Here is a 26,515-nt window from a genome sequence, read left to right on the forward strand (position 1 = left end):
CCCCAAGAAGTTAAAAGAGTCAAACAAGATGAAGGATAACAATAGATAATCCTGAAATGTAGCAATTGATATCGAAAAATATATTAGCAACCAAGATCATGATTTCATTAGCAGCTAAGAAATATAACTAGAGATACACCAAATACATACATACATGATCGAAGGAAAAAATGGTGAAACTAAGAATTTCTACATAACTTAGCACCAACGAGATTTCCTTCACATGAATATTATACATTTCTATGGATAGAAGATTATAAAAATCCCGGGATAATGCAAATGTTAAATCTAAGATGAGAAAATAGGTACAAGTTAACTCAAAGTGAATATCGTGGCCAAACACAAAGAATATTTTAATCAACTGATCAAACATAACCCTCACAATTAAAACAAAATATAATATAGTATATTATTTTTACGAAGAAAAATCAAAAGAAATCATAACTCAATAAGGGACCCTCTAATTCTGTTGTCTACTTAACTACTTAGAGATATAAACAATTAAATGAACAGGATCAATTTTAGATATTGTGCTACATGTTTTTATAGCCCCTGGAAAATAATCTCATTCTTGGTACAAGTTTTGAAGTTCAAAATTACTAATTTAATTACTAACACCCTTATTTCACTACATAAATTATATAATATTCTTTTATCTTGTCGCTTTACTAGTACCCATTACATTTAACACCGTAAAAAGTAAACAAATATCCGCTTGAAACCCTATCAAAATTATTATGTCATAATGTGATATTGACATTTAAAATTCAAATTCATGAAACAGTATCCTTATCATTACATTTGGATTTATTAAGACGTTAGGTATGATAATATGTAACAACTCATATGGAATTTATACATTGACAGTAAAGAGCGAAAAAGAATAAAACAAGCAAATAAACAAAAAATTTAAAATTTAACAATCAAAAAATAAAACTTTGTAATCACAATATAACGTCATAAAAAATATCTTGGAATGAAATCACTACCTCGTTGTCAATAATGAGAAAAAATTTACTTCACTGGACAAAGTTTATTGAGGAATCCCTAAATATTTCTGGAGTTCAAGCCCTAGCTAGACCTGTTGTAACTTTTGGAGAAGAATCGAACCAAACATTAAAAATAACCAGATAAATCATTATAGAATGTATATAAAAGAATAATTTTTGGCATACCCAAAATCAGCCCACGAGCTTGTACCAGATTTAGGAACAACGCAATATTCGGCAACAGCTACGCAGTAGAAAGAACATCCATACTCAGTCCAACGGCTACCCATGTCTCTCCAACAATAAAAGAAGAAATCGGTAGAAGGAAATCTTAAGAGATGATGATTTTGGTGACTCCACGATACATTCTTCTAATAAACTCTTGGGCAATCTCCCTCAGATTCAATGGTGGTATCATTCACTCCTTACTGCTTCAAAAATCATGAATTTCTCATCTTGAGATTAAGATATAGAATGGAAATTAGCTCCCTATCTTGAGCTCTACTGCACGATCTGGAGTATTAAAGAAGGGTGAAATTCCTAAATGTCCGAATAGCCTCCAACTTATAGATGTGGTCGACTCCACACTGATAAGAAGGACTATACTAGACACGGCTCAGAGACATCGTAGGACACTTTAAAACCATAGGCTCTGATACCAACTTTGTCATGCCACAAAACCGAGGAGCACTCGACCGGTGCTCAACCGAGTAAACCCGACTAAGCAAGCCTGTTAGGTTTCATTCTACCCAAACTAATTTATGAATAAGAAGGAGATGGACTCCATTAATCATACTTTATAAATATTTCATTAACAATTTCCATTTTGTTTTCATTAGCCATTTCAACCATAATATCAAAAATGTTAAATTTTTTATAGATATGAAGGAAAACATATTTGCCAAATACCAATATTTCTAATTTAATTCCCAATACCAAACACCACCCACAACTGTCTACGGAGCTTCTAAATACAACTGAAGAAAAATATATAAATGCCGGAAACAAGGCTCCGGCTATAGCTCTAAATACAAAGTACATGATAAACAACGGTACAGGAGCCCGAAATGAAATGCGGCTCACCAAATCAGCTGAAAGGAAGATGCGTCACTAGCTGCGACCAACACTACCTGCTATGGAACCACCTACATCTATTTAAAGATATAGCGCCCCCGGCAAAAGGGACGTTAGTGTCGTCGAATAGCACTAGTATGTATAACTAAACACCATCTAGGTAGAAAGAACTTTCATACAAGAATAAAGAGGAAATCACTACAAGAAAAAAAAGTTTCCAATAAGCACCATGTCAACAATATAAGGAGGATCACATAATTTTCACATAGTTTCTGAAATTTTGGATTGGAGCATCCCACACTGTGCATCATTATCCACTTAGCCACCGCTTCTTTGAGCGGAGTCCGATCACGGCCCGATCAACTAAGCCGTCTCCCAGAGACGTTACCATTATTTCATTCACACTTTCTAGTTTCAATCATCAATACATTACCACCATGTGTATATATCATGGCGTCCGATCACGGCCTGATCGGCTAAACCATCTTACCAAGACGTTACCTCAATCATAATTTTATTTTCACTTTCCGATTTCAATATCAGTACAATACCACCATGTGTGTAGCATGGCGTCCGATCATGGCCCAATCGGCTAAGCCGTTTTACCAAGACGTTACCCTTTTCAATTAATCATCTCACTTCAATTTTTGTTTCACATATATTAGTTCATCAGCACTTGGAGCCACAATTATCATATCATGCTTGGCACTAGGCCACATTTCATAATTCGATCTATTTTTCCCCACATTTCACATCAATATCAATTTCAACAACAAGTCATTTACTCCAAGATGTCAAGTACACGTAGGAGGAATCATGAATTATGGGCATATACAATATTTCAGAAATCATACACCTCAAGTTCGTTAGTAATGGAACTTTAAACACAAAGGGGTTCTTCCAAAAAGGAGGAGACACACCAAACCACAATAGAAACACACATCAAAGGCGTAAACAAGAAATTACACCAATTATTCTTGAATTACTCTTTTCCAATCACGACAATATACAATTTCAACATCGAAGTATGTAACAACCTGGATCACATTGGATGTACTTATAAGACAAAAACATTATCTCGAACAGCCACTTAGGGGCATAAATTGTGTACAAAGCCTTTAGGGCATTTTATTATTGAAGTCATTTACGGAAAGTAGAGTCAAGGCTCATTTCATAATCTGTTTCATATTTCCTCATATCATAGGCATCACTAGGCACAATTATAATTCAAGTTCTCGGCACGTTGGCCATACTCTATTTCCCAAATTCATTTGATTTATTTCAAACACCTCTACCCATAGAGGATTTTACATAGTTTGGTATAACAATCTCAATTTAAACTTAACATGAAATCTAGGCAATTTAGCATATACTTCACATTCTTCACAATCCCCAATTTACCAAGAATAGCATATTGAACACATTGAGGTACATCTTTTACATATATTCTTGCAACAACAAATCCTTTGAAATAATGAATACTACATAAATCAAATTCCGGGCTTACAACATATGGGGGGACACCATGGGAGCTTAATTTCTAAGAAGAGGGGTTTTATCCATACATACCTTTTTTAAGCTTTCCATAAGTTACTATGACGTTCCGAAAATTCTAGCAATCCCAATCTCTTAGATGAAGATCTTGAGCGATTTCTTGTTGGATTTCAAGGACTTGACAAGGTTTTTGATGAACAAGGCCCTTGAGCTTCTTCTTCTCTCTAGAATTTCTCTTCCCTCTCTCTAAAAGCACTCGAATATCCAAAAAAACAAACCCCAAACGAGTGAAATGGAGTTCGGGTCTTAAAAACCCATTTTTGTACAGCCGCGACGCGTGGGGCGCCACAGGGTGCGGGGCGTCTGTTCAAAATATGTCTGGAATTGAAATTTCGGACCATTCTGGAATTCTTACAGGCACGGCGCGCCGGGCGCCGCATGGGGCGCCGCGATAGTGTAAAATTCTGCGTTGCTTTGGTAATATGGTCATAACGTCTGGTAGGAGTGTCCGAATAACGAACGGTTTGAAGCGTTGGAAACTAGACTCAAAGACCTTTCACTTAATAGGTTATTAATCACATAATACCTTATATATATCTAGATATGCTCGTTCAAAGTCTAGACTAGTGCAAGCTCATTTGGAATCTTAGCCTATTACGAAGCTTTCCAATTTGACTTAGACGTAGGCCCTTCCTTGGACCCCAAATTACTTACCATAAGACTTGTACACTTAGTTACCAAATCCAATTGATGTCCACCATGTTAATATCACATAATGTATTATAATTAGTCTACCTGGCACCCCAAAATCCTATATTGTTTCGAAATTTTTTACGGGACCTTACATTATCCCCCGCTTAGAATCATTCTTCCTAGAATGAGAGATAGAGCCTTACCCAAATACCTAACATAACATATCTCTTTTCTATCCTACCTCAAGTCGCTAAATTTTGACTAACTCCCAAAAATTTTAGAAATTTCGGCAGGATCTCCTTTGTAACTAGGCCTATCCACCTGTCAGAGAATCACCCAAAACCATCCTAAAAACTCATCTATAACTCGACAAAGCACCACAATGTATATACCCATATCACTAATTCTCAGCATCACAAGAACTACATTATCATAATGACACATGAACATGGACTGCACATTTTTAGATCATAACACCTATAAGGTATCTTTCGAGTCAAAGCTTATTGATATACAATCAAGAAAAAATACCTTATTTCCATAACACTCTCGCCCTTCAATGTGGCCTCTTATACCTACAGACTTCGCTAGAACACATTTACGGAAGCAACCTCCACCCCCAAACTTACCTAACAAGGATGAAAGCTAGATACCTCACATACGCTAACCATTCATTAACTTCACCTTCAATAATTTCCTCCGAAATGATACATAAAGGATATCCAACTGCCTTCTTAGACGTAGGCACGTGAAAACACAAAATATATGGGGAACAACTATGGGGAAACTTCATACTCTTAGTGTGGCCTAATGTGAAATACACTTATACAACCTTCATTATCAACTTACATAACATCTTTAGGGGAAAATATTGAAAATAACCTGTTCACCCTCCTAAATTCTAAATCTCTATACGAACACCCACGCTAACCTTTGATGACCTTCAACAATTACTCTAAGATGTGCTATCATAAACTGACCATAAAATTACCTATCGAATATATGTGATCGCATGGGGATGCTTCCTCTTTAACATGTTTAAACCTTCAATACCCAATGGATTTAATACAATGAGGAGCAACGGAGTTTACGATCGGGTTGGAATTATTCAGCAATCCATTAAGGTGCTGAGTATAGTACTTCCTGAGGTTATATGCTAAGGGACATGAAATTACAACTAACAATGCTGACAAAGTTAATCATTGTGACGACATTAATTAATAAACAAATGAGGCATATGGGTAACTAGTACTTTGGCAATAGGAATCATTAAGGAGGAATATTCAAGTACGTGACGCAGTCGTCTCCTAGAGTGTAAGGAAAATCCAGTTATCAAGAATGAGAATATTCTGGTACCTTTAATGCGATATGGGTTTCAAAAAAAACATGAAGTTGAATTACACTCCTATCGTTAACTGACACAAGGAATTTATGCCACAAGCCCATGAGGATGAAAAGAAGTTGAGCACTTATGAGATTATCATATTTCAAACAGCTTAGCCCTTCCTGATAATTGATCCTATAAGAGAGAAGTAAAGATACAATAACTTGTCTTCTAAATAAATATGCTCAGGATATGTGCAAAAATCTGAAGGCATTTAATCTCAACCTTTCACGGGTGAAACCACATAGCTAGGACATCTTCATATTGGGATGAAATCATGTATTGGTTAGAGGGTTTCTAATGGTTAACATGATGCTCCGGGGAGAAAGACAATTAACACTCCTACCCAGCCAAGAAGGTGGAATGCCAAGGGTAGCAAAACTCCCCGCATATGACAATGACATAGTCAATGATTATAGAAGTCGAGTGTGTAAAGACAACCAAACTCAATGAGAGAGTGCAAAATAATCATGGAAGGTTTGCAGATGTTCATGATGAATTCTCCATGGATTTTGACTTGAGAGAGGAAGTGTCATAGTGACACATAGAAGGTCTTGTTCTTTCGTGGTTATTGAACAAGTGTTGGGAAACTAGAACAATGAATTCACTAATTAAGGAATACAATTAACATGTTGTAGAGGTATAAAGAGAAAATAATCATTTTTTATGAGATGGACGTGCTTCTGCTGTACTAACTTCCAAACTGCAATACGAGACTACATCATGGGCGACCACAATACTAGGAACCAAGTGAGCTACTTGCTACGGGATGTCCCAAGTGGACACGAAAGTTATACCACGATGGCGACACATGATCTTCCTATGATGGATATGTGAGGATCTCAATTTTCAGAGAGACTTTATGCACACGGTGACCATTTCGATTGACATGCACTCATATGATAGGTGATGATGCATTCTCTCATGTTACTTGACAGTGAGAAGGTTTCGTGATGATACTCGAAAGAGAGTAGAGTGACTGTTCAGACCATAGAAGCCATATACACAAGTGATTAAAAGAGTGACTCGAGAAGGATCCCCACATTGGGATGCTTTACATAGAATTCGACACCACATAAGTAAACTTGTTACAACCCATATCCACATGTGTTAGTTCATGCCATATATTAGTTAACATAAATCCAAGAAGGAATTATCTTTGAGATGATAAGAAGTCAATCCTATTGGTCTTAAGTGATACAAGAGTGTATAAGGGTGATTAACCAGTATTAGAAGTTAAACGAATCAAGGATGTTGTAACTCGTATTTTCAGGTAATCTAGCGGTGCTTAATACACTCAAGAGGTCATTTATTAAGGTATTTTAATCATATAATATCCGTATCATAAGTCTTGAAGTCAAACGAGTTATGAAACAAAAGTCGACAAAAGTTGTCGCAACTTAGGTTCATAATTTTACTTAAACATTAGGTCAAATGTTTCTAATCTTTTCTCATAATTTACAAGGAATTACGGGGTGATCTACCAACCAAATTAAAGATCTATGAGTCTAGTTTCCAACGCATTAAACCGTTCATCGATACGATCTCGGAGTAGAGAGATATTCGCATTTTCGCGAGACTGCGCCAAGCACCTCTCTATGGGGCCCACTAAGTCGGTTTAAGATATTTGGACCTATATAGGATGCCTCCAACCCGTTTTAAGTCATTTATTTTCACTATTTTCAGACCTTAGAACCCTAGGAACATCCTCTCAAGGTTCTCTCAAGATTCAAGACCCAAAAAAGGGCAAACAACACAAATCAAGTGTCGGGAATTCCGTGGCGCTAGTAAGTCTCTTGTTCTTCTTGTTGTTGCTCATTTTTGTGTCGTTTCAGCTCGTGTGGGAGGTTGTTTTAAAGGGTTTATGTTCTGTAAATACTCCCTCATGTTCTTAATATCAATCCTAGGTGATTTCAAGCCTTCTAAAGTGATTCTAGTGCCGAAAAACACTAATTGATCGCTAGTTTCGTTTTTTTTGTTGTTGTGGCAGCATTGGAGGGATATTTCATGGAAATTTAAGGTCAAATTGGAGTTGTTCTTTCTGTATAAAGGTAAGGAACCTCTTACTCTATATGTATTTAAGATTATCCAAGTTGCGGCTAAGCCATTGAAGCTAGAACTTGTGAGATATATATCGAAAGGCTTGGTAGTAATGTTATTGTTTTGTGGACTGTTTTGCGTTGTTGTTGGGCTGCGTATTTTACTACTATCTTGTGGAGTTTTGGAGGAGGAAGGGTGTGGAGAAACACCATATATATGTAGGGTTATGGGCTGATAGTTATTCGTAACATTTCCAGGTTGTTTGACACGACTACGGTGGTCGTCGTATGTATGGAGTGATTAGGCTATGTGTGGACTATTTTGGGAGGCTCAATATGTTTATTATTGATGTTGTTTGGGCTGTTTGGTGACTGTTTTGAATGGTGTGAGGTCATATATATAGGGGAGGTGCTGTCCGTTTCATCGTAAAATAGGTTGTGGTCGATACATAATAGTTATAACGCTTAAATGATAACGATAGTATCGTTTCTCTTATTGTAGACTAAGGAGTTTTGACAATTGCATAGCTTGAGATTGGGGCAGTATATACAAGGTATGTGAGGCTATCCCTTTCCTTCTTTTGCACGACTCCGATTGTACATAATGTAATGAACGAGCTTCCAAGATACTCTACTCTTAGAAGCTAGCAGTACTTACATTGTTTTCCCTCTTATGGAACGATTGATGTTAATGTTACTTCTCTTATTCTTATGTTATCAATGTTGTTCGTACTTCCTAAATCTTATAAGGTTCATAGTGAAGAGTTAGTCCTAATAACGTGTATAGAGGATACCGACCTTACGTCACTCCGAAAGGTTTAGAATGTGATTCCATGAGTCGAGCATGCATTATATATATGTATCTATTTTACTCTACCGAGCCACGCTATAGTTGGCCGGGTACGGCACCTATTGTGCAACCACTGATCAGTTGGGTTTTACCGAGCTCCACGTGGCCGGGTACGATTCTACCGAGCCTATTATGGCCGGGTACGATATGATGATGATGATGCCCACAGAGGCGAATGCTTTAAAGGTTTATGTATTTATACATATGTATCATGCATTTCATGTAAGTAGCCCTCAGAGGTACTAAGATGTTACAGGTTGTATATTCTCTATCCTTGCTTACATTACTGATCGTATTTATGGTTCCTTGCCTTACATACTCAGTACTTTATTCGTACTGACGTCCTTTTATTTGTGGACGCTGCATGTCGTGCTGCAGGTCCTGATAGACAGGCAGGTGCAGCTCCCCCACCACAGTAGACTGTCCAGTTCAGCGGTGATTGGCGAGATCCCTTCTCCGGACTTGCCTTGGTCTTGGTATGCAATTTTTGTTATAGACATTATGGGTATGTCGGGGCCCTGTTCCGGCTATGTTGCAACACTTATGTTCTTTTAGAGGCTCATAGACAGGTGTCGGCTCATGTATAGTTTGGTATGCCTTGTCGGCTAGTTTTTGTTGTATAGTCTTTCATAGTAGCGTGGTAGCTCATACCTTATACGTAGTTTCTTGATTGTTTGGTCATCCCCTGCTATATATGTTCATGCCGTCATATTTTATTGTTGGTTGTCCATGATCTAGGTCTACCATTTATATTGATCTCGTCATCCTTAAAAGATAATAATTAAGGTTAGATGAAATGTACGTTGGTGCTCGGCAAGTGTGGTCAGGTGCTAGTCATGGCCCTTCAGTTTGGGTCGTGACAAAACTTTACGACAGTGCATGCATAGGCACAAGTGGGCAGATGTTGTCCATTTAAATAAAATATTCTGTAAGAAATTCATCATGTATAGTCCCTTGTTAAGAATTTAGGAAAAGCAAGTGGGAAGTATTTATCCTAGAGTCATAACTCCATTCAAGGACACAATTATAGAACTTAATTCTACAAGAATGTAAATAAGAGGATTTGTAATAGAGTGGATTCACGAATAATGCGTCTCATTCAAAGAGTCGATACATTAAATGTTTTGTTATTCAACACCTTGTTAAGACCATGTTTATAAGAATTCTTCAATGTGGATGTACATATACTACGAGTAGAAATTTTAATTTGACTCACTTAATGACTTTAGGTTGATAGGGCAATAGCTTAATCGATACCCCTAGACTCCGCATCCCTAACGTACGTAAGTAACATACTAATATACTACATGATCTGGTGGTGCAGAGACATTAATAGGAACAAGGGTACTCACCTTAGCAACAAGTTCTACCAATCCCTCCACGACTAGATACATTCTTCTAACAAACTCTTGGGCAATCTCCCTCAGATTCAATGGTGGTATCATTCCCTCCTTACTTCTTCCAAAATCATGAATTTCTCATCTTGAGATTAAGACATAGAATGGAAATTAACTCCCTATCTTGAGCACTACTGCACGATCTGGAGTATTAAAGAAGGGTGAAATTCCTAATTGTCAAAAAAGCCTCCAACTTATAGATGTGGTCGACTGCACACCGATAAGAAGGACTCTACTAGACATGACTCCGAGTCATCCTATGACACTTTAAAACCTTAGGCTCTGATACCAAGTTTGTCACGCCCCAAAACGGAGGAGCGCGACCGTCGCTCAACCGAATAAACCCGACTGAGCAAGCCTGTTAGGTTTCATTATACCCAAACTAATTTATGAATAAGAAGGAGATGGACTCCATTAATCATACTTTATAAATATTTCATTAACAACTTCCATTTTGTTTTCATTAGCCATTTCAACCATAGTATCCAAAATGTGAAATTTTGTATAGATATGAAGGAAAACATATTTTCCAAATACCAATATTTCTAATTTAATTTCCAATACCAAACACCACCCACAACTATCTACAGAGCCTCTAAATACAAATGAAGAATAATATGAAAATGCCGGAAACAAAGCTCCGGCTATATCTCTAAATACAAAGTACATGATAAACAACGGTACAGGACCCCGAAGTGAAGTGGGGCTCACCAAATCAGCTGAAAGGAAGATGCATCACTAGCTGCGACCAACACTGCCTGCTATGGAACTACCTACATCCATTTAAAGATATAACGCCCCCGGCAAAAGGGACGTTAGTGCCGCCAAATAGCACTAGTATGTATTACTAAACACCATCTAGTTAGAAAGAACTTTCATACAAGAATAAAGAGGAAATCATAAAGAAAACAAAGTTTCAAATAAGCACCATGTCAACGATATAAGGAGGTTCACATGATTTTCACATAGTTTCTGAAATTTTAGATTGGAGCATCCTACACTGTGCATCATTATCCACTTTGTCACTGCTTCTTTGAGCGGAGTCCGATCAAGGCCCGATCGTCTAAGCCGTCTCCTAGAGACATTACCATTATTTCATTCACACTTTCGAGTTTCAATCATCAATACATTACCACCATGTGTATATATCATGGCGTCCAATCACGGCCCGATCGGCTAAGCCATCTTACCAAGACGTTACCTCAATCATAATTTTATTTTCACTTTCCGATTTCAATATTTGTGCAATACCACCATGTGTGTAGCATGGCGTCCGATCACGGCCCGATCGGCTAAGCCGTCTTACCAAGACGTTACCCTTTTCCCTTAATCATCTCACTTCAATTTTTGTTTCACATATATTAGTTCATCGGCACTTGGAGCCACAATTATCACATCATGCTTGGCACAAGGCCACATTTCATAATTCGAGATATTTTCCCCCACATTTCACATCAATATCAATTTCAACAAGAAGCCATTCACTCCAAGATGTCAATTACACATAAGAGAAATCATGAATCATGGGCATATACAATATTTCAGAAATCATACACCTCAAGTTCGTTAGCAATGGAACTTTAAACACAAAGGGATTCTTCCAAAAAGGAGGAGACACACCAAACCACAATAGAAACACACATCAAAGGCATAAACAAGAAATTACTCCAATTATTCTTGAATTACTCTCTTCTAATCACGACAATATACAATTTCAACATCAAAGTATGTAACAACCTGGATCACATTGGATATCCTTTCAGACAAAAACATTATCTCGAACAACCACTTAGGAGCATAAATTGTGTACAAAGCCTTTAGGGCATTTTATTATTGAAGTCATTTAGGGAAAGTAGAGTCAAGGCTCATTTCATAATCTGTTTCATATTTCCTCATGTCATAGGCATCACTAGGCACAATTATAATTCAAGTTCTCGGCACATTGGCCATACTCTATTTCCCAAATTCATTTGATTTATTTCAAACATCTCTACCCATAGAGGGTTTCACATAGTTTGGTATAACAATCTCAATTTAAACTTGACTTGAAATCTAGGCAATTTAGCATATACTTCACATTCTTCACATATCCCCAATTTACCAAAAATAGCATAGTGAACACATTGAGGTACATCTTTCACATATATTCTTGCAACAACAAATCCTTTGAAATAATGAATACTACATAAATAAAATTCCGGACTTACAACATATGCGGGGACACCGTGGGAGCTCAATTTCTAAGAAGAGGGGTTTTATCCATACATACCTTGTTTAAGTTTTCCTTAAGTTACTATGATGATCCGGAAATTCTAGCAATCCCAATCTCTTAGATGAAGATCTTGAGGGATTTCTTGTTGGATTTCAAGGATTCGACAAGATTTTTGATGAACAAGACACTTGAGTTTCTTCCTCTCTCTAGAATTTCTCTTCCCTCTCTCTAAAAGCACCCGAATATCCCAAAAAAACAAACCCCAAACGATTTAAATGAAATGGAGTTCGGGTCTTAAAAACCCATTTTTGTACAGCCGCGACGCGTGGAGCGCCGCGGGGTGCGGTGCGTCTATTCAAAATATGTCTGGAATTGAAATTTCGGACCATTCTGGAAATCCTACAGGCACGGCGCGCCGGGCGCCGCATGGGGCGCCGCGGCAGTGTAAAGTTCTGCGCTGCTTTGGTAATTTGGTCATAACTTCTGGTAGGAGTGTCCGAATGACAAACGGTTTGAAACGTTGGAAACTAGACTCAAAGACCTTTCATTTAATAGGTTATTAATCACATAATACCTTATATATATCTAGATATGCTCGTTCAAAGTCTAAACTAGTGCAAGCTCATTTGGAATCTTAGCCTATTACGAAGTTTTCCAATTTGACTTAGACGTAGGCCCTTCTTTAGACCCCAAATTACTTACCATAAGACTTGTACACTTATTTACCAAATCCAATTGATGTCCACCATGTTAATATCACATATTGTATTATAATTAGTCTACTTGGCACCCCGAAATCCTATATTGTTTCAAAAAAAATTCCGGGGCCTTACATAAAATCGCCTCTTATGTTTTTGGGGTTTTAAAAAATGAAAAATGACTGAAAATCCCGTCTATTTATACCCCTCATAGACTTCTCTGTGCGGACCGCACAAAATGGACCGCGGCCGCACAGGCCTTCCTGATGTGCTGTGGTCCAATATCTTGTGCGGACCGCACAAACTGGACTGCGGCCGCATATGTCTCCACCGCGCTCCGCACGCAACAGACCGCGGACCGCACTGCAGTGCCCTGTGCGGACCGTACAAAGCCAACCGCTACCGCATAGCCTTCACCGCGCACCGCACAAGGTTGACTGCGAACCGCACTGGTGGCGTTCAGAGACCTGCAATTTTTTTTGGTTTTAAGCCTAAAACATCCCGAAACTCACCCCGAGCCCTCGGAACCCCAAACCAAGCACACATACTAACTCAACAACATCATACGAACTTATTCGTGCGATCAAATCGCCGAAATAACCTCAATAACAATGGATCAAACCTCAAAATCAAGAACTTTTTCTCAAACTTCATCAAGTATCAAATTTAGCAATTTAGGTCCGAATCACGTCAAACGACGTGCGTTTTCAACCAAACTTTATAGAAATGACTTAAACCATGTATAAGACCTGTACCGGCACTAGAACCAAAATATGGGCCCGATACTATCATGTTCTAATCAAATTTCATTTCAAATTTCTCTAAACAATTTCAGAAAATAATTTTCTTTGAAAATTTATTTCTCGGGTTCGGGACCTCAGAATTTGATTACGGGCATACGCCCAAGTCCCATATTTTACTACGTCCGGGACCATCAGATCATGGGTCCGGGTCCGTTTACACAAAATATTGACCGAAGTCAAATTAGCTCATTCTATAATCAAAACTTATCCTTTTTCACAGATTATCATATTTAAGCTTTCCGGCTACATGCTCGAACTGCGCATGCAAGTCGAGGTGACTCTAAATGAGGTTTTCAAGGCCTTAGAACACAGAGGTTTCGTTTTAAAACAAGTGATGACCTTTTGGGTCATCACATTGACCAAGTTTTGACTTTTTAGTATTCGATCTCGGATTTGGATTTATATAGTTTTATTAGCTCCGTTAGGTGATTTTGAACTTGGGAGAGCGTCCGTAAATGTATTTTGGAGGTCCGTGGTAGATTTAGGCTTGAATTGGCAAAATTGGAAATTTTGTATTTTTCGGTCGGCAGTTGAAATTTTGATATCGGGGTAGGAATGGAATTTCGGAAAATTGAGTATGTCCGTTGTGTCATTTTTGACGCGTGTGCAAAATTTTAGGTCATTCAGGCGAGGTTTGATAGAAGTTTTGATCGAAATCGGAATTCGGAAGTTTTTGGAGTTTCTAGGCTTGAATCCGTGGATGCTTTGATGTTTTGATGTTGCTTTAAGCGTCCCGAAGGTTGGAACAAGTTTGAATGATGTTATGGGATATGTTGGCATGTTTGGTTGAGGTCCCGAGGGCCTCGGGTGAGTTTCGGATGCTCAACGGGTCATTTTTGGACTTAAGGAGTTGTTGGTTTGTTGGTGTTCTGAAACTAGTATGTTCTTTATCGCGATCGCGGGAGGAGGTTCGCGATCACGTAAGGCAAATGGGAGTCCAGTTGGGTTAACTCTTCGCGTTAGTACAGAAAGGGACGTGATCGCGTAGGTCAGTCAAGTTGTGCAATGCGAACGCGAACGCGTGGGCCAGGCCGCGTTTGCGTAGAAGAAATAAGGCGGCAGAGGAATCTGGTGTTACCCTTCACGTTCCCGTAGGGTCAATTGCGATCGCGTAGCTCAAGGGAACCACTGCATCGCGTTCGTGTGTGGGGTAACGCGATCGCGCAGAGTAAAATATTGAGGCAGCAAAAATTGTTCTTCGCGATCGTGAGGATGTTTCCGCGATCGTAATTAAGGAAAATTGCCTGGGCAGCATGTTTAAAAGCGATTTTCGCTATTTTCGGTCTATTTCCTCCATTGTTGAGCGATTTTGGAGCATTTTGAGAAGGATTGAAAAGGGAATCGAAGGGAAACACTTGGGGGTAAGATTTTGGAACTCAACACTAGATCTTATGTTGATTCTTACTTGTTTAAATTTGAAATTAGTGGGATTTAAAGCCTAAAATTGGGGAATTAGGGCTTGAAATTGGAGAGTATAATTGGGGATTTGAGGGGTCATTTGAGGTCCGATTTTGATGTTCTTGGTATGTATGAACTCGTGGGAGAATAAGGATTCTATTGATGTGATTTTTATTGGATTCTGAGACATGGACCCGGGGTCGGGTTTGACCAATTTCAGGATTCTTGGTGTAAATTGGTTATTTTCGAGTGGGCTTTGTTCCATTAGCATATTTTGATGGTATGAATCTGTTTTTGGTTAGATTTGGAGCATTCAGAGGCCGAGTCGAGAGACAAAGGCATCGCTGGGCTAGAGTTTGGACCGGATTGAAGTAAGTAATGATTGTAAATGTTGTCCTGAGAGTATGAAACCCCGAATTTCACATCGTTGTGCTACTTTGAGGTGTCGCGCACGCTAGATGACAAGTGTAAGGCCGTACACCGTTGGGGAATGTGACTTGGTCCGTTTCGTATGACTGTTAAGTCGTGTATTTCATTAAAACTTGTTTGATATCATTGTGTTTTGGAAATCATTACCATGTTTTGGGCTGAACGCCATATTTGGGCCTCATGCCAACTGTTTTGGACCTTTATGGACTTTGTACTACTATTCCTCTCTGTTTTGACTTCATATTTGTACTCAGTCATGTTGTATTCTACTGTTTTTATAACAAAGCCATATTTACTCCATTTTGATATTTTAAATGATATTTTGGGCTGAGCATCATGTTTTATTGCTGCCCGAGTGGCTTGAGAGATTTCTGACTGAGTGAGCATACTATGGGATTGGGCTGCGCGCCGCAGCATGTTGTTACTGATTCATGATTATGAGGCTGGGGGCCTGATTTGTTATGCCACGAGGTGGCTTGTTATGAGGCCGAGGGCCTGTTTGATTATGCCACGAGATGGCTTGTTATGAGGCCGAGGGCCTGTTTGATTATGCCACGAGATGACTTGTTATAGCGCTTGGGCTATAGGAGCCCCTCCGGAGTCTGCACACCCCTAGTGAGCGCGGGTGTTACTTCCCGTACCTTAGCATTAGGATGTGTTGTAGTAAATCCACATGAGTACGAAAGGATTATGTCTATTAGGAGGTTATAGAGGGTTTACAACCTTGTTATTGTAAGACCCTGTAAATTTAATAATATTGATACCGTTATATACGTTTGATGTGGTATTTTGAGTGGAATGTTTTTATAAAAAAGTTTAAAAAGTATGATTTTATATAATTATTAATATTACTACTTTCGAATATGTTTTAAATTAAATTACGACCAAGATAAATACATGGCTGATCCAGGGCCCTATCTGTCAAGCTCAGATACAGACGTTTATTGACATTATACCCAACCTAAAGAAAAATCCCTAGCTTGAAAGACAATATACATATCAACTGCATTTCCTATCGGTTAAACCAGTTTAGTTACATCACGATTGTTATTTTTTAATCCAGATATCCTCTCTTTGAATAATTGAATAGCACATATATCATGGGGCAGTTAGATGGCTCGCTAAACAAATTCAATTAATTAAGTGCATTCAATTGACGATATAACTGCGTTAAGTAAATTGGATTAACTAAAGCCACATACTTAATTGTTAATTGTAGTATCAATTTCCCCCCAATTATAATAATTTTCACAAGTGGGATTTGACAGCTTTCAGTTAAGAAACTGTGAACACACCGCCCTTCAATATTCAAAGTTTCTAATCCTATATCCATTTATATAGTATCATTTAACATCCGTAATTATCGTTAAATCCATTTATAATATTCATGTAAACTTCTTTAATGATTGAGATAATACAAGTAAAACCTTAAAAGAAAAAAAAAACCAAAATATATAGTCAAAATTTCAAGACTAATAAAAAGTAAAATCTAATAAATCAAAATGTGACGAAGAAGTTTAAAGGAAAGACATAATAAAGGAAAGTACGGAAACACAGATTTCACTTCTTATAAGATTGTATTAAATTGTTTCTTTTATTCTTGAAAGGAAACTTGTGATATTTCAATTTTTTTTTTACCTCCACATATGAGATTAGAAAAAATTATAAGTTGAGAAAATATATATTTGTATATGGATGTTTTAATGAAATAATAATGTATGTATTTATTTTGTATGATACCACATGATCGCGATAGTAAGATGTATAAAGTGTATTAAAAATAAGTAGAATTTTAAAAAATTTGAAATAATTTTTAATTATGCGGTAATTGATTAATTATCGGGTATCAAGACATTACCTAACCACATAATAAGTGGATAAAGATTTAAATTTCGCACCCCACCTTACGTGGCAGCCCTCCCATGCAAGAGTGTGACTCATAACTTGGACTTAGGCCAAAGATTTTGATTCATGGAATGTCTGATGATGAATTGGTTTGGAGGGCTTCATTAGAGCCTTATAAGAAAGAGTTTCCATTTAAGAGAGTGCCTAAAATGGATCTTATGTTATTGACTAGAGGTAATTTACCGTTGATACCATTGTGGGAGAGGTTCTTTGAAGGGCAGGATTTGAATAAGTACTCTATACATGTGCATGCCTTACCAGGATATGTGCTAAGTATTTCAAATACCTCAGATTTCTACAAGCGGCAAATCCCAAGTCAGATGCAGGCTAGTTCTCTTTGATTTTGGGAAGAGTGCTGAAATACATCCTGTCTTTAAAAAGTTAAATTTTCAATAGTAAAAAGTTCATGTTAAGTGAGAAGTAAATAAGAACTTTCAGCATGTTGACTTGTCCGTGGATGGTTTGGGAGGTTGTAAAATGCTTTCGTGAGCAGCTTAAAAGTTGAAATTTCTAGCAAGAGTGTCGTCAGTTCCTTTGGCGCAAATATTGAATCATTGATTTGTCTTGTCAAGTATAATAAGACTATCCTTTCTTTCTTTTAGCATTCATACGATACAAATGAAACGTGCAAATACATAATTTTCATACAGGACTCTATTCATAGAAATATTAGAGAGGCTTATATTCTTGATTCTCATGTGTCATATTATTCTATTATCGGTTTATGGGTCTCAGAAAATACATAAATTAAAAAAGTTTACTTTGTGATATTAATCAAAGGTATAATGGTCTTATGACATTCCGAGAGATTTTATTAACGTACTTCTCATGCATTATATTCATTTACATGTACAGTCGGCGTTATATACGCGTATTTATGTATATATATGTATATGGGATATGGGAAAGGGTTACGGCGTTATATACGCACCACCACTTGATCAGCTGGTATACGTTGATGATTTTGCTCACAGTGGCTGAGATGATATGATGGGATGCCCTTTAGAGGCTTGATGATGTTATGAACACATGCACCTATGCACGACATGACATTCATACGCATATGCATGACACTACAAGTATTTCATGATTTGCAAGCTATCCAGACTTACAAGTTGAGTCCTTTACTCCATGTGTCTTCCGTGTCTTTAATTATTGTTGACTTATTGTTATGTTTCAGTTCTGCCTTACATACTCAGTATATTATTTGTACTGACGTCCTGTTGTTGGGACACTGTATTCATGCCTGTAGGTATAGATAATCAGTTTGATGAGCCCTCATAGTTGATGAGATTGGCATTCAGCGAAGGATCTGTAAGACTCCACCTCATTCGGAGTGCAGCCGAGTCTAAGAGTCAACGTGTCAAAGTTTTGCTATAGACTTATGGGTAGGCCGGTACCCTGTCCCATTTGATGTCAAATAATCTTATAGGCTTTGTAGACAGAGGTTCATTTTGTGCAGTATGTCAGGGAGGCCTTGACGGCCCATATGTATTCATGTTTTAAGAAAGATAGTTTATTAATACAGTGTTGCCCACTTAAAGTTGTACATTACGAGTTGTGGCCTTGTTGGTTCATGGTAGTTACATAAGGAATGAATGAGTTACAGTGTGGTTCACTCGGGCCAGCATGACACCGAGCGCCAGCCACGCCTCCCAGGTTTGGGCGTGACAGCGTGTATCCAGTGTGAGATGTGATATTGCCCGATGGGTTGTTGTTGTTTCATGTTGTTGCCCGAGAGGCTGTCCTTGATCTATGTTTTGCCTGAGCGGCGGTTCTTGATTCATGTTATGCCTAAGGGGCTGATTACGAGTGATTGTGAGCTAGCCCGAGGGGCTGGTTCTGTTGATATTTTGCCCGAGGAGCGGTGTATGATACATGTTTTACCCGAGGGACCAACTATGTTTTTTTTACCATTTTTACTCACTGTTTATCACTCGTTTGAAACTATTGAAAGTTGTTTTAAAAGGTTTTACTAAAACTGAGCTTTATTTATGAAGTAAATGATTTCTGTACTGTTTTGGAAATGTATTGCATTTGCTGTAGCGTTATGACGTGGTTTACGTATTTTGTTACTGCTCAACTTTCATTTACTTTTATTAAGTACTAAGTTGGCGTACTCACATTAATCCCTGCACTTTGTGTGCAGATTCAGGTATTTCTTAACCCGGTAACGGGTGTTGATTGCTCAGTGGCAGAGTCATCGAAGCTAATAAGGTAGCTTCTCAACGTTCGCAACCCTGCCCTTCTCCCTCTTGTCTTCCTTAGATTGTTTTTAGTATATTTTCAGACTCTTTGTTGTATTCAGACCTTAGTAGATGCTCGTGACTTGTGACATCCCGATGTCGGGCTTGTGTATTTATTCCGCACTGTTCATTTAGACTTACATTATGAGATATTGGTAAATTAAAGGCTTAAAAATGACTTTTATTGAATAATGGTTAATTCAGGAATTGTGTCGGCTGACCTAGTTTCACGATAGGCGTCATCACGACCGAGTCCATTTTAGGGTCGTAACAAGTTGGTATTAGAGCCTAGATTATATAGGTCTCACGAGTCATGAACAGGCTTAGTAAAGTCTCGCGGATCGGTACGGATACGTCTGTACTTATCCTCGAGAGGTTGCATAACCTTTAGAAAAAACTTCATATTCTTGAATTCTTATCGTAAGTCCTTGATTCAGCTTTAAATGTAACTCTCTGAATTCCTTCCACACGTTCATATGCATGCATGAGCACTCGGTATTAGTTGTGCATCGACGACTTGTGATTCCCTGATCGAGGGGCGAGATGTGATTTCTGTGTGTTGATATTGGGCCAGTTCGGAAGACTTGAGGTCGGGTTTTGCCTATAGGTTGAGCACTAAGGCGTTGATTGTGTGAGCATATGCTTTTGGATTTGCATGTCCAATAGTGTCCCTATTAGAGGAGTGATGGCTTGATAGTTACGTGATGAGTGTGATGTGACTGCGAGATGTGTTCATATGAATTGAATGAGACGTGAAGGGTCTTCTTGGGGGTATCAAGAACTATTTGGTTCTTGATTTCCATCGTGATTTGATGTATAGCCTCGAGTTTTGGGTGTGTCGAATGATCTTTTCATGTTGCCAAGTTGGGAAGTGAAATAGATTTCACGTTTTGATATGAGTTCAGACTAAGGAAGATTAAGTGACTGCGTAATGTTTGTGACTGTGGAAGGGTATAAAGAGATGTTAGCTTGAGGCGAAGCAGGTGGGTTATCCCCTGCGGAGTGTTCTGAAGTTTGTGTGATCCTTGTTTACCGTGAAAATAGTAAAAACAATTAAATTTGTAAATGGGATTCTAAAAATACGTGATCTATTCCCGAGCTAGTTGTTAGAGAAGTTGATGCTAATAATGTGAAGTTTAAAGATTAAATGCGAGTTGAAACAAGGTAGTAATCGAACCGAAGGGCCTTCTGTCCGGATCTAGGCCGAGTCGATGGGGGACCTTGGGGTCGAGGTCGAGCTATCGGGGATAGTCGGGGATGGGATAACAGTTGAGGATATAATTAAATCAGGCTCCTTACGGCAAATACTAAGCTATATGATGGAGAACAAGTAAGAGAGCGATAGATATTAGGATGGCCTCGGGCCAGTGAGAACGAACAAGTTTAGAAAGAAAAGAGAGAGAGAGAGAGAGAGAGAGAGAGAGAGATTATTGCGCTTGTGGAGAAATGAAGCAGCACCAGCCCATTACAAGGTAGCGTGAGTCCTCTTTATATAGGAGGAAAACTTGGCTACAAGCACATGGGCATTAATTACAAAGTACAGATATAGGATGGCTTGACACGATACCTCAGCATAGGCTCTAGATAGGCCGGCCCTGTCAGACTTAGCCGTGTGCCTTGGGAGCTTCCCCCTCTGTCCTGGCTTCGATCTCCGTTTTTTCTGAGTCGGGCGTCGACGAGCCCCGAGGTCGGGAACTCGGTCGTAGCCTCCCATCCTCGGGGTCTCGAGGTGTTCTTCCGAAATTGCTTGACAGCAAGAAATCAAGTCCTCTGATTTTGCTATGTACAGATAGTCTCCTCGTTTCCCATAACGAAATGATCGGAAATGATTCTGACACTTGACTCCTCGAGATTCTTACGACGACGTCATACCGATGAGGCGACTCCTGGCGTGAGTTTTATGATAATCGGGCATCCGCGAGCTCGTGTATTTTCGACTTCATTCAATGCACTCCCGATTCCCACTCTCCAAGGTGAAGGTACCGCCGTTGATTCGGTTTTCCAAGGAAGCATTAATTGCGTCTGTTATTCAATCTTCCAAAGTCTCGACGACCGTGTCGTAATCCCTTATAAATGGGGGTGTTTTGGCGTTGTTTTTCCTATCCCAGTGCCTTCGTTGGCTTGCTTGCCTATTCCTTCTTATCATCTTTTTCTATCCTTGAACATCATGTTTGGGGCTCATGGCCTCAAGGCCGTTTGGAGGAGCTCCCTCAGATCGTATTGTGGCCCTTTGCCGGGACTTCCCTTTGTCGAGCATAATCGTGCTTTCCCGCTATTGTTATTGTCATCGATATGTTGGCTTTTGCTACTACTGTTGGCCCGAGGTGATGATGGACGGGGAGTCAGTTTCCTTCTCATGTAGACAGTCATTCGGATTATGCACCGCTGCTCAAAAGGGGGCTCAAATTATACATTGCTACTCACCTTCATTCCCCGGCTCGACGTGGTACTCCGCTCCAAGTTGGGGGCTTGCACGGCTAGACATTCCAAGAAGTGGATCCTAAGTAGCCGTGCAAGCGGGTCCGAGGGCTTTTTGGTTCGCTGTCTCTTTGAGGTTCCCCTGGCTAAAGAGGGTCCTCGAGCTTCGGAAAGCTATGGCATTTTTTCATCCCTCCCTGTCACTCACCTTGTTCCTTGGGGATATCAGTGTGGAAGGTTGGGATGAAACATTCGAGGAAGTGCGTCTGGAGGCACCTGTCGCGGACATTCTAAGGCGGACCGGTCTTTGTGCTTTTACTTTGTGTATATGTGCCTTTGTCTCTTCTTTTATGCGTATAGATCCTCTGTAGGCTTTTGTAATTGTATGTAATAACCCCTCTAGGTCTATGACACGTGGATCTTCATGAATATGAATATACTCCATTGACTTCTACTTTCGACCTTTACTTTGTTATTGCATGCTTCGGTGCCCTTCGAGGCTTTTTGAATCTCTTCTTTTATTATTGACCCCTAACATTTAACTTGGGCGTGAGCGTTCTTTCTGATCCTCTGCCGATCGACATGGCTCTCTTTCGAACCTATCGTTGTGCCTTGGACCAATCCTGGATTGATTTGATAGGCCCGGGCTGCCGGGGACCTTCGCTGCCGGAGATAATACGCTGAATTTCGGGGCATTCGAGGATGTTATCCCGAATGAAGGTTAACTATGGGTACCTAGGGATCCCTTTTGATCTTGATGTAGATAGACCCTTTTAGAACGTCTAGGATAGACTTCTGCTGAGGAGTTGCCCGTACTCAGGCGCTGCCTCAGACCTTCGTGGAGCTTTCGTGATCGGAGCTTCTTATGTTTAATCCTCTTTATTAGAAAGGGAATCATGAGATCGGGTACTGCCCCGCGTCGAATGATGGCGACGAAGGCTTCTCGAAGTGTTGGTGCACGCCCTTGCTCTGATCTGTTAGTTTTACCATAGTTATGGCAACCACTTCGGGGCCGACCTGGCAGGGAGTGGGGAGTGTTGTTCCCGGTGCTCAAGAACCGCGGGAGTTCGCTCTAAAGACGATGTCTTTGATAAGAGGGGAACATCTGAAGATGGTAAGAAAATACTTTGGATGGAGCGAGGGGATTGCGCTGCAGGTGCTTCCCCCGAATGAGAGTATCATTGACTCTACTGATGGATTCTTGAGCATATACCTATATTCTTTCGTGTTTGGCCCCCTTGATAGGGTTGTGCTTGATTTTTGCTTGAAGTATTGGGTTACTTTGACGCAAATACATCCATCGTTTTGGCAAAGGGTGCTAATGATGAGGTTCTTTGTGGAGAAGGCCGGGATTGAATTCACGCTTAACCATCTCGTCAGGCTATACCGGCCCTTTCATCACCAGGGCCTGCTAACCCTGAGGTGTCGTTCGTCCATGCTTTTTGTAGTTGACGATGAAGAGGACGGGGATCGAGAGTGGATCGGTTGGTTTATCTAAGTTTGGACGGTCGACATTATCCCCGTGGAGCTTTTTCCATTTCCCGAAGGGTGGAATTATACACGTGAGTGGAGCGTCTGGTGCTTTTTCAGATTTTGCCCATAGGGGAAATTAGTTGAATAATAGTGTCTTTTTCCCTTGTTGCAGCAACTTCATGGACGCCGGGCGAAGTCTTTCACCTGCCCGGCTGGGTCCAGAGGCTGGTGACTCATTCGACATGCGATGAGCATCGGTGGCAAGATGTGCTTCGTATCAGATGGGGAGCAAAATACCAAGGTATGTGCGCATGCTTCCTTTGCCTTGGCCTTCATGTATTTGAGGTAACATTTTCCCCTTTCATTTGTACCGGATTTGTCACTTGCAGATATTGAGCGGTTCCTTGGGATGAGATAGTGCTCTTCCGAAGAGGGGAAGGAGTCGTCAGTTTCCGAGCCGAGGGACGATGGCGATAAGAGGGATCGTTACCCGCGATGTGATGGAGCTTTTAGTGGTGCTTAACTGGCCCGTGTTTTCGAGGAGATGGCATAGTCTGAGTCTGCTGTTCCCGGAGTATCTGATTTCCAGGCAGTGGTTCCTCCGAGTGAATATGCTTTGCCCGAGGTCGATTATTCTAGGGCTTAAGAGGCAAGATCAACAAGAGTATATTCTGACTTCGAGGAAGTCTGTCGGCTTCACTTCGTGGTGAGTTGAGGAGCAGTTTTCTTGTATTTCGCGTCTTTCTCCCCTATTGAGCTTTCCTTGTGTAGGCCTGCGATAGGCTTATGCTTGAGTTGCTCTGTCAAGGGGCCATGCTTCAGAAAATTCAGGGCAAGGGCGAGTCCCTTAGGCTCCTTAGAGAGGAGAAGGAGGTCGAGTTGCTGCATTGGCAATATGAGGCGTACTAGAGCTCGAATTACCAGAGCTATTTGATGGAGCAGGTAACCTTTTGCAGCTCATGATTTGCTCTCTTTGTCCCTCAAGGTTAACCCCCTTTTTGTAATATTAGCTGCGCAAAAAGACGGAGGCTTTGGAGTACCTCAAGGGCGACATCGACCGCGTCAGAACTGCATGTGGTGAACTAAGGGCTCAGGTGCAAGCTCAAGCTTTAAAGGAGACAGGCAGCTCGGCCAAGATCTCTTTCTTCGAAGTCCAACTCCGCTTGGCTCGTGATAATGCCAAAGTTCAAGCAGATATGATTGGGAAACTCGAATCTGACCTCTCGAAGATCAGGGCTAAGATAATTGATTCCTTGGCTGAAGCGGCACTAAGCCGAACCAAGGCTGATCAGGAGATGGTGATTCGAGGAATATGTTCGTTGTAGATCCCTAAGAGAAGTACTCGAGGAGATCGGTGCGAGGGGCTTTGTTCTCTCAGAGGAATTTGCTCGAGCAAGGGCGGACGAGCATGACGCGCAGTCACTTCTTCCTGACGAGGCGAAGAGCGAACCTGGCAAGCTGTAGCTCTTTGGAGCGGAGTGTAGATTTCAACATTTTGTTGTTTTGTATTTGAGAGATGTAGAGCATGCCTGTAGATGGAGAGTGCGCCCTTCTTTATTTCTTCCGCATAAGAGGAAACTTGAAGCTTTATTTCTTTCGTATCATTTTTTTGTTATTGCTTTTGACTAGGCAGGCTAGTTTCAGTGTTTAGCGGGATCCTTGTAGGTCCAGAACTGATCGAACAGGCCCGGGAGATCTTAAGTGTGATCCTTGATGCGCGCGGGTATTGGGGCATCCATGATTTGCCCTGCTATTGAGGCTTAGTCTCCGAATCAGGCTTTGACTCGAGCTTTCCTGCCCTTAAATCATCTTTGCCCGTGCGGGCAGGTAGTAATTGTTCTCATTTCTTTTCCTTGGACATTTGCCGTTTTGACTATTTTGGGTTCAGTCTCAGAGTTGCGTCGCGATTCGAGGTTCAAATTGACCCTCAAGTTTTATTCGGCCTGCATGGGCAGACGGCGATGTCCTTTTGTGCTTCAGATCGAAGTGCCCTTACGGGTGGGTGGCCCGGAGGCTCACTCGGCTGGCGATAGTGACATTTATGTTGTGCCCTTAGGCATATTGTAGTTTAACCATTTCGGGTCAAGTCTCCGAGTCACGTTGCGACTCGAGGTTCAATTGACCCTCAGGTTCTTTTCCTGCCTACATGGGCAGATAGCGATGGACTTTTTTGCTTCGGGTCAAAGCGACCTTACAGGCACGCAGCCCGGAGGCTCACTCGGCTGGTTGGCAGTGGCATTCATGCCGTTCCCTTAGGCATGTTGCAGTTTAACTATTTCGGGTCCAGTCTCTGAGTCACTTTGCGACTCGAGCTTTAATTGACCCTTAAGTTGTCAATTTTCAAGCTGGCGACAATGGCTCTTACGTTGTTTGGTCGTAAAGCCCTTTTAATATGTGGCCCAGAGGGTTGCTTAGCTGGGGACAATGGCTCTTACGCTATTTTTTCCCGGGGACTTTTTTTGTAGGCTTTGGTTTTCGCTCGTTAAGGTCTTTTGAAATAGTTTTGCCTGACCTATCGTCGGTTCTAGAAGAACCTCAATTTTAAGTCTTTATCGGTGATGTTTCGAACACCTCGGAAGGTTCATAGCTCATAGGCTAAGTAGGTCGAAGCCTTTGGGATTTGGAGCCGACATGGTCGAAGCTCGTTTTTGCCTATTGAGGGAAGCCTATTTTAACCGGTTCTTTCCAAAGTATATTCGAAGTAGTGGACTGTGATTTTGTTTAGCGACAGTCGGGCATCCCCAAGTCACGTTAGTTTGTCTGTATCAGCCGTTTTGACCGTAGTCATATGTGTTTGACCGAAGCCATTTTGATCCCGAGTAATAGTTCAGGCGTCTAAATCGAGGGTATGCCCTTTCGGGACTCTTACAAATGCAATGTATAGCCTGAACTTCGGGGTTTTCATGCCTGTTGAGGTCTTACAGTTTGTCATGCCTGTTGAGGTCTTATAGTTTTTTTTATAATGTAGAATAGATCTGGTTACGCCGAGTCTGCCCGCTAGAGGTCTTACAGT

The 26,515-nt window shown here is 40.3% G+C and overlaps 1 protein-coding gene across 1 annotated transcript in view; it reads left to right on the forward strand.

Annotated features, from left to right (window-relative positions):
• LOC138872922 (uncharacterized) overlaps window positions 1-23,753 on the forward strand; it is a 44,961-nt gene extending 21,208 nt beyond the window's left edge. The window contains exon 4 of the mRNA XM_070151342.1: window positions 23,675-23,753. Within this exon, the coding sequence (XP_070007443.1) occupies window positions 23,675-23,753 (79 nt within the window). The remainder of the gene's footprint in view (window positions 1-23,674) is intronic.
• The last annotated feature ends 2,762 nt before the right edge of the window (window positions 23,754-26,515 follow it).

The sequence above is a fragment of the Nicotiana sylvestris genome, chromosome 7, assembly GCF_000393655.2.
Source record: "Nicotiana sylvestris chromosome 7, ASM39365v2, whole genome shotgun sequence".
In the NCBI taxonomy this organism is placed as follows: domain Eukaryota; kingdom Viridiplantae; phylum Streptophyta; class Magnoliopsida; order Solanales; family Solanaceae; genus Nicotiana; species Nicotiana sylvestris.